The 12,856-nt window shown below is 39.4% G+C and overlaps 1 protein-coding gene across 1 annotated transcript in view; it reads left to right on the top strand.

The window, feature by feature from the left end:
* The window catches only part of RNF43 (ring finger protein 43), a 46,069-nt gene extending 33,438 nt beyond the window's left edge, over nt 1-12,631 (top strand). Inside the window, exons 5-9 of the mRNA XM_026671681.2 lie at nt 52-153; nt 1,448-1,603; nt 2,461-2,563; nt 5,283-6,728; nt 8,979-12,631. Coding sequence (XP_026527466.2) covers nt 52-153; nt 1,448-1,603; nt 2,461-2,563; nt 5,283-6,728; nt 8,979-9,022 — 1,851 coding nt within the window. The 3' untranslated portion in view covers nt 9,023-12,631. The remainder of the gene's footprint in view (nt 1-51; nt 154-1,447; nt 1,604-2,460; nt 2,564-5,282; nt 6,729-8,978) is intronic.
* The last annotated feature ends 225 nt before the right edge of the window (nt 12,632-12,856 follow it).

Here is a 12,856-nt window from a genome sequence, read left to right as displayed (position 1 = left end):
TGCCTATTGGAATGAATGGCAGAGCTCTAATCTCTTGGGTCTTCCCAACAGCCAGAATATGATGTTTGGATACTCCTCACTGTTGTGGGTACCGTACTGGTCATTGTTGTAGTCTTCTTCGTTCGCACTCGTTGTCAGCCAAGCAGAAATCAGGTAAGAATTGTGTAGTAGTACTCCATCTGATATCAAGTGTTCTCAATCCTTCCAGAAAATGTTCCTCCCTCTGATAACATGATTAAGGTTTTAATTAGTATTTCCTGGTGATCCATGAAAATCATGAGAGTCTTTGTATCCAACCTAAGTCCCCATAGAATTTGAACTATAGGTTTTAGATGTCAGACACATGTTTTACAGTGGCACCAAAAACTCACAAAGCACAAGAACTGGGTATTGTATCATTCCAAACCTGTAATAATACAGGTAGTCCTCAACTTACGATCACAATTGAGTCCCAAAGTTATGGTGCTAAGTGAGAAATTTGTTAAGTGAGTTTTGCCCCATTTTACACGTTTTCTTGCCACGTTAGTTAAGTGAACCGCTGCAGTTGTTAAATTAGTAATGCAGTTGTTAAGTGAATCTGGTTTGCCCATTGACTTTGCTTGTCAGAAGGTCGCAAAAGAGGATCCCGTAACTCCGGGTCACTGCAACCGTCATAAATGTGAGTCAGTTGTCAAGCATCCAAATGTAAATCACGTGGGGATGCTGAAACCGCCGTAAGTGTGAAAAATAGTCACAAATCACTTTTTTCAGTAGTGTTGTAACTTTAAACAGTCACTAAGTGAACCATTGTAAGTCGAGGACTACCTGTACTTTATTTAATATTGTACTTCAACTTGTATCATTCCATTTTTGGAAACTCTGAGCAGCAGGTTGTTTTATATCAGGCTTTTGGTACAGATGGACACAATTAAATTTTGATCTGATATAATCAAGATACATTAAAGAAGGATTTTATGGGAATTTTGAAGAAGTAGTTGCCTAGTGAGTTTAGCTATTCATTTATGCATGTATATACCATCCAACTCCCAACAACTCTGTAATATTCATTTACTGTACAAGGAAAGCAAGATACGCTTCCTAATCTGGCTCAGCCTAGCTTCCCAGTAGCAGATTAAAGAGTCGGGTTTTTTTTTGTCTGCAACCTCCCAACCATATCTGCCATACATTGTGCTGCTACAAGAGGATTCTCCTGAAATTCTCATGAGGTGAGTTTCCATTGCCATTGCCCTAGCAATGGTTTAGCAGCACACTGTAAGAAGATACGGCTTCCTAAAAAAATTCCTGTATTAAGCAAGAGCGGTTTGATTGAACTAGGTTGACCCAAACCCCTTTAACTTGGTCGTCTATTTAAACTGCAAGGAAATGCTGACTGTTGTGACCCATGTCAGCTGTGCAGGAGGTGAGGCCTTTGAAGTTTTTCTCCTTCTATATTCTCATCCTTCCTCAGACCAATGTGCAGGAAGCAACCATACAAGCAATCAACCGGATGGCCATACGGAGGTATCAAAACCCCCATCGGCATGCCCCAACGGGGGACTCGGTTAGCACCTGCAGTTCTCCTCCCATATGTGCAATCTGTTTGGAAGAATTTTGTGAGGGGCAGGTAAGCCTACGTTTCTGGTTTGGGAGTTCTCACATAGATTCTCAGGTCAAATAAGCAGGCCCTTCAGAGACCGGTGAGTGAGAAGAATGCCAAAGCCTCCTGTTTTTAGAGCAAGAGGGAAACCAAGTCTAGCCAATCTGTGGATGAAGTGATTAAAACATGGCTCGTTACTTGTGCATTCAATATTCTAGAGGGCCTTAGTGTGCACTGTGGAATGTCTTGGATATTTTGTGGGATCTTATTTTGAACTTTGTTGTACTCCATTCAGAGTCATGTTTTATAATATTGATGGCTATATAAACTTGAAAAATAAATCTCAAATGCATTTTTAGTGCATTTTTCACATGGTGAAAACAACATCGCACTGCAAGTTCTGTCCCCTTTGGGTAGTATGATGATATAATGCATGTAGAAAACAGGCATATGTGTGCTATAAGGCTGGTTGGATCACCCTGGCCCCATCTGTGAACAGGAGAAGGAGCAATGTCAAAAAAAACAAACCTTTGTAACTGTGAATTAATGCCTATTTTAATTCTTCCCAATCATTCAACTATCTTATTTTAGTCTTTATTTAGTCATCATTTTGTAAAAAAATTTACCTATAGACTAGATTAAAAACACACGAAGCCTCAAATGAGTAGTGAGGTTTGAGAGACAGAGACATGTTTTTGCAAGACTTTGATTCTTAAACCTTATTACTTGTTTGAAGCTCAGGGATTTAACCACATTCCCATCAGACCTTTCCAGTGAGATAAGCCACAAGGTAACAGCAGACTGACCCACCCATATCAAGACGCTTCCTTCCTTTGAATCTAGAACGCTGCCTTCTCATCCCATTGCCTTTTCCTATTTTGCAGGAACTACGGATCATCACCTGTTCCCATGAGTTCCATCGGCAGTGTGTGGACCCTTGGCTCCAGCAGCACCAAACATGTCCATTATGCATGTTCAACATTGTTGGTAAGATTGAGCAGAAACATCTCTGAGAGTAGTAGTTAAAAATCAGGCATGCTGGATCAGTCCTAAGACTACACAGTGTATGCCATTGGCAATCAAAGGCCTCTGGGAATTCCACAAACACATGAAGGGCACAATACTCTTCTTCCACAGTTGTTCTCAAGACTCAGACTTCAGAATTCAGAGGTACTCTACCTAAGAGCATAAAGATTCTGATTTTTTTAACAAGAGATCTGTAGCCATTAACTCGGCTGTATTTGGTTGAATTAATCTCTAATTTCTTGGACTAGAAAATGTAAGAGTAACTAAATGGGGCTGCCGTTGCAGATAATTTGGAGGCAACAGTTGGCGCAGAATACAGCAGTCAGGCTGCTATTGAGAGAAATACCAAATGTGATTTCTGTATTGATAGCCAGTCAGGTTTGGATCCAATTCAAAGTGTCGGACATGACTTAGAAACCCTGCGTGGCTTGGCAGGGGGTTATCTTAGAGACTATATTATGCAATATATGTTTACTGTTAGGACTTCTGAAGAAAATTCTCTTTAAGATGCAGTCTCTGCAAGATCAGAGAAAACCGTATACAAGAAAGCAGGGTTTTTTTTTTTAGTTTTATTAGAATTTTTGAATAGAATGAAAGTATACACATTTGAAAGAAAAATAAGGGGGGAAAATAAAATATGAAAAAGAGAAAATCAAGGCAGGTCTTCTGTATGGCTGCCCTCGAATTGTAGAATGTATTGTCCCCCAGAATGACTCTGCTTGGCATTCCTGCTTGGCATTCCGGAAAGCAAGAAAACTTTTTTTTTTTTTTTAAGGGTGTTCTATACTTAGTTAATGTTTTAACTAAAAGACTGAAAGGGCAACCTTAGTAAATCCCATGAGACACTTTTTTTTCTGCTGCCAAACAAGTTATATTAAATGGTCTATGTTCCTGAAGAGTTTGTGGAGGCAACTTCAAAAATATTAGTACCTTTGTATACCATTCCAAAAATCCTGTTTGCCAAGGTAAAGACAGGATATGACCTCATATCATAGACTATAAGCTGCCCCCCACCCCGAAGTTGCCCTGGATTCTGGACTAACAAAATACTGAATAGGTGAATTACTTTAAATTCCTGAGCTTTGTAATCCAGTCATCAGGAAAATGAAACACCCACATTTTGCAATACCCACATTGTTCTGTCCATTTTGACAGTCTTCTTGTATGGCAGAGGAAGATGGTATTTCCCAGCAGCATTCAGATTATTTGAAGCCAAAGTATTTTCACTTAGCTTCTGTGTGAACTATGGTGTAAACTCTGTTAAATTATAGAAGTTTTAACCTCTATATCTAAACTTCTCTATAAAACTACTATAGACTGATCTTCTTGAGTATTATATTTAAAAACTAAATTATTTCTATGAAGCAGATCCTGTAAATGGGTTATGTTATCTAGAATATTTATTTCAATGCTGTTTCAATGGTCATGGTGTTTATCATATTTCTCAAACTGCCTACTTCTTTTTTTACATATTAATCAACATGTAGGATTTTCATTTTCTGATATAAAGAATTCTCTGCTTTATCCTCAAAACCTTGCTTCACCTCACCCTCTGCAATTTTTACCTGCATAAACTCAGTCTTTCTGAAAGTGGTAAATCCTGAGAAAAGGCTTTTAAATAGATAAGCAACTTCATGTAGCTTCCGATTACTTTCTTACGAGCTCTCTCTTGTGGGTCAGAAATAATTCTGGCTTTTAGCTGTACTTGGGCCTTAGACCTTTGACCATTTAGATGAGGGGATAATTCTTGCTTTCCTTGCCTTGATTTCAAACCCATAATCAACTGAAGAAAGGCCAAAAGAGTTTCCATTTTCCAGTTAAGCAGTCAAAAGATGGTGGAAGATTGAGACTGCAAATTTAGCATCTCTCCATACCAAATGGGAAGTCAGTTTAACATAAGATTCCAGTCGCTAGATACAAGATCAGCATAGTAGTAGCATGGTTCTGCAAAAACCTTTCTCTTGTTACACCATATTTGTTTTGGTTCTGAATCCCTCATGAATGTGTAGAAAAGACAGAAAAGGGACAGGATAAACCTAGACTGGGCTGCTCCAGATTTTTTTTTATTCTTTTCTAAAACTGTAAAAAAAAAGAAGAAGGAAACAGCCGTCCAGCTTCCACAAATGAGGCTGAGAAACTAGTAAAATTAAATTTGTTCCCAATTTGATGAAGCAGTTTTGTTCTTTGCCGATCTGTCTGCTACCGCTTTATCAGGTATTTATTCAGGCACTGCTGCAGATTAACAGTGTTGTGGCATTTCCTGGTAGGGCTGGGAGAGACCCCTGGCTGAAATTGTGTGAGGCACTGCATATCAGTGCAGAATCATATTAAGATTGATGACCTAATGGTCTGACTCAGTATAAACTTTCATTTGTTTGTATTGCTATAGTGTTGAGTTCATACTGGAGGCTCCAGACACGTTGCGGTCAAACTGCTGCAATAGTTAGTTCATCAAGAAACAGATTGGCTGAAGAGAATCTGGCTGCCCAAGTTGAAGATGTCGGTCATTACCAGAACACAGTGAGGCCCTGCATTTTGCTTCCAAATGAGACATTGCAAACTCATTTAGATAAAAAGATGGCTGCTAGTCCTAGAGAAGAATTTTTTTTAAATTACCATACTGCATGATTAGGATTCACAAAGGCTTAAGTCTCTGCTCAAAATTAATTTTCTTTTCCAGATCGGATTCCCCCTACTTTACCCAGGCAATCTCGTGAGGACCGACACAATTCTGGATCTAGACAGAGGCCTCATTTATTCCGGCAACGACCAGGGCATGCCTTGTACCACTTCTCACGAACTGTCCCTCAAATGCCCTCCAGGAACTGCTCTTCAGTTGGCTCCCGTGGCCAGCCTTTTTTCCACTCTCCTGAACTCTCCCAGTTGGATTTTGGAACTATGCATTACTTGCCCTATAGGCCAATTGGCCTTGAGCCTTGGTGTAGCCACCAAGCTCCTCTCAGCAGAAGCCTGTTACGTTCTCAGCATCACCTGGAGTCCCCAGTAGTGTGTGAGCCAGCCCTGCCCCCTCATAGGCTGTGCCTGCTTCAACACCAGCCGTCTTGCCAAGGTCTCCGGGCTCCCCTTGCAGCTCAGATAAATCATGCTGTTCCTTTACACCGAGGACTTCGCCATGGGAGGCATCACCATCACCACAGTAGTGGTTCTGGGGAGAGTTATCTTACAGAACCCAGTGGATACCTTCCTGATGGCCCTGGTAGTGACTCCAGTTCAGGTCCTTGCCACGGCAGCTCCAGTGACTCCATGTTGAATTGCACTGACATCAGTCTTCAGGCTATCCATGGCAGTTGCTCTACTTTTCATAGCTCCCTGAGCAGTGATTATGATCCGTTCACCTTCTGTGGTTCAGAGAAGTTGACCACAGAAAACAAACAAGATTCTTCTTCATCTGGGAAGGATTCGCAACTTCAGTCAGTAGACTCAATGGTAACAAGTAGAGCACAACTAGCCAGTAAACATGTCCACTATCATCACCATCACCACAGGCATCACCATTATGGGCAGAAACCTTCCAACTGTCCAAGTGGCAGATCAAACCAAGAGTCTAACTTACGCAAGATGAAATATTCCAGGACAAAGGTAGGGTCACAAAACATCTCAGTACCAAAAAGGAGAGAGAAAATGCAAATGCTAGATCTTTCTAGGCAAGGACACACTGAACTGTATTTGGCAGATGGGTCTGACATTAACATGACAGCCAGTAGCCAAGCTGGATCTATTGGACTGTGGGGTACTCAGAAACACCATGCGCAAATCCATCCAGGTAGAAGGAGATGGAAGTGTCCTCTTGAGACGTCACCTGAGGACTCCAGCACAACCCTGGAATGCAGAATTGCTAGCCATCCTGGTGGTTCTTCTAGAAACCAGGGTTCCTCAGAAATTCAACCTCTTTTAGTAGGTGGTCCTCCTGCACATAATTTTGCAGCCTTGCCGGGGGTATCAAAATGCCTAACTCCATGTTTTACCATGGAGACCCAAGAAAAAAGGGACACGCTGGGACAATTGGATTGTGAACACATGTTTCCAGAAGAATGTTCAGACGTGGATGCAAAAAGAAGCAGTACAAGCTCTTACCTCAATAATAGAATTCTGCAAAATCTTCAGGGTAAGTTTGAATCTTTAGAGTCTCATATATCTTTATTTTCCAGGGTCATTTCATCTCTATTTTCCATCTGCAGTATGTAGACTCAGTACTTTTGAACATCTTGTAATGCCTGTCTCTAAAATGTATGTCAAGCTGCCCTCATAGAATTCTGGGAATAGAAGTTAGTTTGTTAGTGAGCTTTAATACAATCCTGGTTTTAGAGGATTGTGTTCAACATAATACGAATGGGATGGGAGCTTTTGATCAAAGATGCCAACCCCTTCAGTTAATGGGAACTCAAGCATGATATGTTTTACTCATTCTGCACCTTCTCTCTAGGAATCAGCACTTAAACTTCCACTCCGATGACAATACCTTTGAGTATTGCAAAATGGAAAGCTTATTATTAAAGCATTATTTGGTAAAGGAAGCATACTCTGGTGATCTGGTTATAGGAGTCGCATCTATATTGGTTGGGCATTGGACTAAATGATTTACAAAGTAGCTTCCAACTCAATTGTGCTATTTCATCTGAAATTTTGCCCCTGCTGTGAACTTACTGCTTGCATAAAATTTATCTTGTATCTTTATCTTTTTGTATAAAGTGGCTTGCAATAGAGGTAGTGCTTGATTTACATCTGGCCTAATCACCATTCACAATCACAGCACCCTCAGAACTTCCAACTATTGTAAAACATTGCATTGCCTCTCCTCCCAGTCACATGACTGCATTTGGGGCATTTGGCAAACTGTTGGCATTCATGAGCTGATGCCAAGTGCCCTGGAATCATGTGATTGCTATTTGCACTCTCTTCTGCTAGTTTCCTCAGAACATCAATGGGGAAGCCAGGAGGAAACATTGCAAGTGGAGGGGACATTGGATTTGAGCTCCGTTTCCCCAGCATGCCAAGGGAATTCCCCTCCTCTCGGTGCACTGGAGGAATGGACTTCAAAGCTGGTGAAAATGCTATTGACTGCCAGTATTCTGAAAAGCTCAGAATGCTGCCGTTTGGTAGTGTTTGAGCAAGCATCATTGTCTCCATCCCTTCAGAGGTTAAAAGGCTAGCAAACACCAGGATTCTGAGCCTGTCAGAATATTATTTCCTAGCACTTCAGTGAACACTATTGTCTTTTCCTCTCTGGAGGGCAAAATGTTAGTGAACATCAGCATTCTGAGTCTTCCAGAGCAGTAATATTGGCTAGGGTTTTCTTTTTGCCAGATTTGAGGCCATTCATTCAATGTGCTGAGAGATTACCTTGTCCAGCTCTGATTAACAACTCCCACAGTTGCTTAAATATTGCAACTGGGAGAGCTGGGATTGCAGTCACTAAACAAAATGATCATCTGCATCTTAATGATTCCAATAAAGGAGAATATTTATAACTCAGGGTTGAAATGAGGGGTCTTTGGTGTTCTTTGAGCTTGCTTGTTTTCTTGCAAATGTTTCATTACTAACAATGATGATGTTACCTAGTTAGGGTAATGAAATGCTTGCAAGAAAACAAGTAAGCTAAGAGAGCCCCAAGGACCCCTGTTTAATGATTGCCTGACTCAGGGACCGAGATTCTGGGCTCAATTGTGGTCATAAGTGCAGAACTACCTGTTTATTATAAATATATAACAAAGAAGAAAACATATATCCAGTATGCAGTATAAATTTAAATATCAACATTTTGTAGGTCTAGCTATCTGTCAAAAGCAATGACAAAAGTGTTATAATTTGTGGGTGGTTTTACGGTAATAAGAGATATTCAGAAACAAGGAATTTGTCAAAACAGTTTTAAATACTGGGTATAATTTACTGCTGTCTCAAAAATGGGTGGATAGATTTGAAACTGAATGACTAGGAATGGCCCTAAAGCTTGGAAACCATGACAAACTTTATGGCTATTCAGAATCCAACTTACCTCTGAGAATGATGACAGCTTTACAATTGGAAAGAGAAGGAATAACCCTAATATTCCCAATTTCAAAAAGTTTATGACTTTGAATTGTGCCTGAAAATGTATTGAAATATGCCATAAATGCATTCTCTTTGTTGAATTTTCTATTTATAAAATGAGAACAGGCTTGACATTACTGTAATGCCATGTCTTCAGTGTTCATTTTATCTGTTTTGCAACTTCATTGTAAGAACAAATCTAATGAAGATGTAATGTCACTTAAAGGTTTATTTAAGTCTCAGTATCAGTTTAGGTTGCAGTTGATCAACATAAAAGGAGATCCATTTTCTCATTCTAGTTGCTTGGTTGTTGTTTTTTTAATTACAGGATCTACAGAAGATATCCCCAATGTGTATGAACATTCAGTTTGATGTGAGGTGAACTTTATCAGACAGCCTAAGAGAAGAGACCAGAAACTCAGTGAGAATGTGCTTTCTTACAAACTCTTCATGCCTCTTTTGTTGGCTTACTAAATTTTCTGTCCAGACAATTCAACCCACAAGTGGTCACCTGCCTGTCAGAACTATAAGCTGCCAATGTCACTTGCATTGTTTTGGGAAGCTGCCACCTTGAAGACTTTTTTCATTTAGGAGGATCTTTACTGTTCATATCGTTCCTTAAGGAGAGTGGAGTAAAATCATTCAAAATTTCTAAGGGAAAAAAGAGCCACCATCAAGTTCACTTACATTTGCTTTTTACATTTGCAAAATAGAATGCAGGAACAACCCTACACTTTCCCCCAATTCCAAGAGCATGTATGATATGCAGGTTGAAATTAGACAGAGGAATCATTCCATTCTTTTCCTGCTATTTTTTTTCTTCTGATGTGCCTATCAGTCTTGGTTCAAGAGGAATGTAGTTTGCAAGATCCAAATTCTCTTCCCCATCCTCAGCAACATAGGAATGTTGTTAATGCTCAGTTTGCCAAAATATCTAGAAGGAGCATATCTCCTTCCCTTCTGAATACTGTCTGCTACATCAGATAATAGCATGGGAGAATTCCAAATCTGCTTCATGTGAATTACAGCTATTGGCTGTACCAACTGAAATGCCTGATCCTTGAGGAGCAAAAAGACCAAATAGCACTAATTGATTGTTATTTGATTTGTACCATTTAGAAAACTGAATTGAAAAATGGCAGATAGGAATATTTCAGGATGCCATAAACTAACAACATCTGTTAACTACAGTACAAAACCCAGTTCTCCACACAACTTTCAGCCCTAGATTGGTACTGATATGGAGGGAAGAGATTTTCAGAGGCTGGATTTGGACCAAGAATCTCTGTGCGTAGCTTCTTAAAATTGTCAAAAAATAAACTACCCCCACCCCACAAGCCCCAAAAGGGATTCTCAGACATTTCCCGGTGTCTTTGCCATGATAGGGCCAAGATTTCCATTTTTCTCGGAGTAGCCCTAATCAAAGATTTAAACCCTTCTCTTTAATCCTCACATCCAGCACTCTCCACAACATATCCCACAATATTATTTTCTCTTCTTCCTCCTTCCTCCTCCTCCTCAGTATCCAATTGTGAATAGGTAACAATTCCCATCTGAAGACAGTCATGCTGCACTTTACATGTGGAAGACAAAGAGCTGAAGTTTGTGAAATTAGATTTAATATGTCCAGGTATCTTTTTTTCTCTTTGAGTGAATACAGGCAAGCGGTTTGGTAACTGGCACGTCTAAAACACCTCATCCTGAGGCCTAATTGAATAGCAATACTGTGATAAGTTGCTAATTGATAAATGCAATCTGTAGTCAAACAGCAAGCTTTGGGATACTAATACGGTACTGTTGTGAATGTGGCAAATTAGAGATGTAGCTAAGGATATTTTTCTGATTTAAAATACTCTGGCATTTTAGGTACATCCATGCACTGGTTTAAATCTGACTGAGAATAATCAGCATGCTTACCAAACTAATAGTCCTGGATTCTCTGGGGAGAAACTGTATCAGTTGAATTGGCATAAAGGGTGATACAAATCTTTAGATATACTCAGAATCTCACTGACTATACAAGACCATTAACTCCTGAAGCATTGCAAACATTCATCCTTTGGGTAAGATTTTGAACGGGACATAAAATGAAAATGATTTATGATTAAAATGATTCCTTTCTAAAGAACCCACCAAAGGTCAAACAGAGATTTTTGTGATGTGAGCAAGGAAACCAAGAACTGTGTACTTATTACTGTCGCTTTCCTCATAATGCATTGCAACTAATGAAAGGGGACCAAGTTGGCCAGGGATGTATCTTTAAAATGTTTTTAGGATTAATGGAAATCCAAAATATATACCTGGAGTTTATTATTTTTATTCATTTCATATTTGATCAAATAATATAAGGAAAATGTTGATCAGGTTATGTGCATCCGTGATATTAATGAATTGGAGGTAGAAAGAGGGAGAAGATGGAGAGCTTGTTTGGCATGCAAAAAGTAACAGATTCAAACCATAGCATTTCCAGGATGAGCTGAGTATGTATGGTCCCTGATCTATAGTGCTTTCCAAGATTTAAATCAGAATTGCTGAGCTATCTGGGCTTGATAGTATGGTGGTGTGTCTGGAAATTCTGGTGATTATAATCCTACGCCATCTGGAGAATATTAGGTTGAGGAACTATTATAGGTGATATTGAGGAGATTAGATCAGTGATTAATGCAGGTTAAAAAAAATGCCTGAAAATTCACAGAAATTGCTGACAGATACATCTTTTGATGAATAGTCATCCAAAAATTGGATGTGAACTTAGAGACATATTCATGGATAAAGAAGGTTCATGGCACGTAGGTGCTAGAAAGCTGTAAATGCAAGAAAACAACATTTTATGCAAAATAGGGAATTCGGTCCTAAAATGTATTAAAAAGCACCACAGGTAAGAAAGCATTGTATCATAGGATAAACATTTAGACTTACATTGCTTTGGAAAAGATTTATGTTCCCCTTGGGTACAGAACAGGAACAGAGTGACCAGAAGATCTTTTCATAAAGGAGTGCCCCAAGTCACAGGTTGTGTGTTCTACGGAGTTACCACTGCCTTATTGGTGAAGTTCGATGGGATGTTTTCCACCATACTGCACAACAGGAAGAGCATCCTACATTCACAATGATTTTTTTCCCCAGCCCCATCCCCCCCACAAAAAACCCCAAATCCAAGAAAATTACACAGAAAAAAGCCCTGTCCCATTATCTCATTCTCACTGACTTCAAGACATGGACCCAGCCGCTCTCTCACACTTCAAAGTTACATATTCAGGGGAAATTACTAGTCTTTTCAGGTCAATACACAATTTCTTGTATGCTAGGAGTACTTCAAACGGAGCAATTTAGTGGCAACTATAAGAGAGACTAGAAAAACTGGAATTAACCTTGCTGTATTTTTAGACTGGAAAATGTTTCAGGAGCAAAAATAGCACTCATTTAGATGTTCTGAAACCTGTCAAAAACATCTGAAGACTAGGCACCAGTTTGGCTGTAGTTCTGTTTCAGTTGGAGTCAAAGCACAAGCCATAGAAAGGATGAAAAAACTTACTCCACAGGGAAACAGTGAGTCAGTGAGAACACATTGAATAGTTCTTTTCCTTTCAGCACCTTCGCCTTCAAATTTTGTCTGCTGCAGTTGTTCTGCTCCTTCCTCCTGGCAACCTCAGACCCTTTGAAATGTGAATAAGGAATTTATTTTTATACTTTGTAATTAATTTTTTGAATCTACTTTTCAGGCACTTGGGTACTTTTATAAACCAAAAGGGAAAAATTATGTTTATGTATATACATATGCAAAACCAAATATTTATGTCTAAGAGAGATCGTTTGAATATGGGGACATGCTCAAATTTATTTATTTTGCTAATATATTTATCCACGTGTAAAGCTGTTCATGTGGCTGTTATTTTTTTTTTCCTGTATAAAATCATGGGTGCCTATGTTCAAGAGATGCCTCTTCCTGTTTATTTGTCAGAAATAAATTTTTTTAAAATATCTACCAGTATATGTTGGCTTGTAATGTACCTAAGAATTAATACTGGAAGGAATTTTGGGTATGGTTTGGATGGGTTTCCTTTAGTACTTCCTAGATTGTACAGGAACAGTCCTAGCCTATGCTTGTTTCTTGAAAAGCAAGTTTGTGACAGGAGGAGACAGCAGCAAAACAGCATAATCCATGAGGTTGCCCCATTGCTATCATCAGGATATACAGGTGAAACT

Source organism: Notechis scutatus, chromosome 1 (genome assembly GCF_049901735.1).
Source record: "Notechis scutatus isolate UNSWTSFEM ecotype Mainland chromosome 1, rNotScu1.2, whole genome shotgun sequence".
NCBI classification, from domain to species: domain Eukaryota; kingdom Metazoa; phylum Chordata; class Lepidosauria; order Squamata; family Elapidae; genus Notechis; species Notechis scutatus.
The sequence above is the reverse complement of the archived record's forward strand: the minus strand, read 5'-3'. Positions and strand labels throughout refer to the sequence as shown.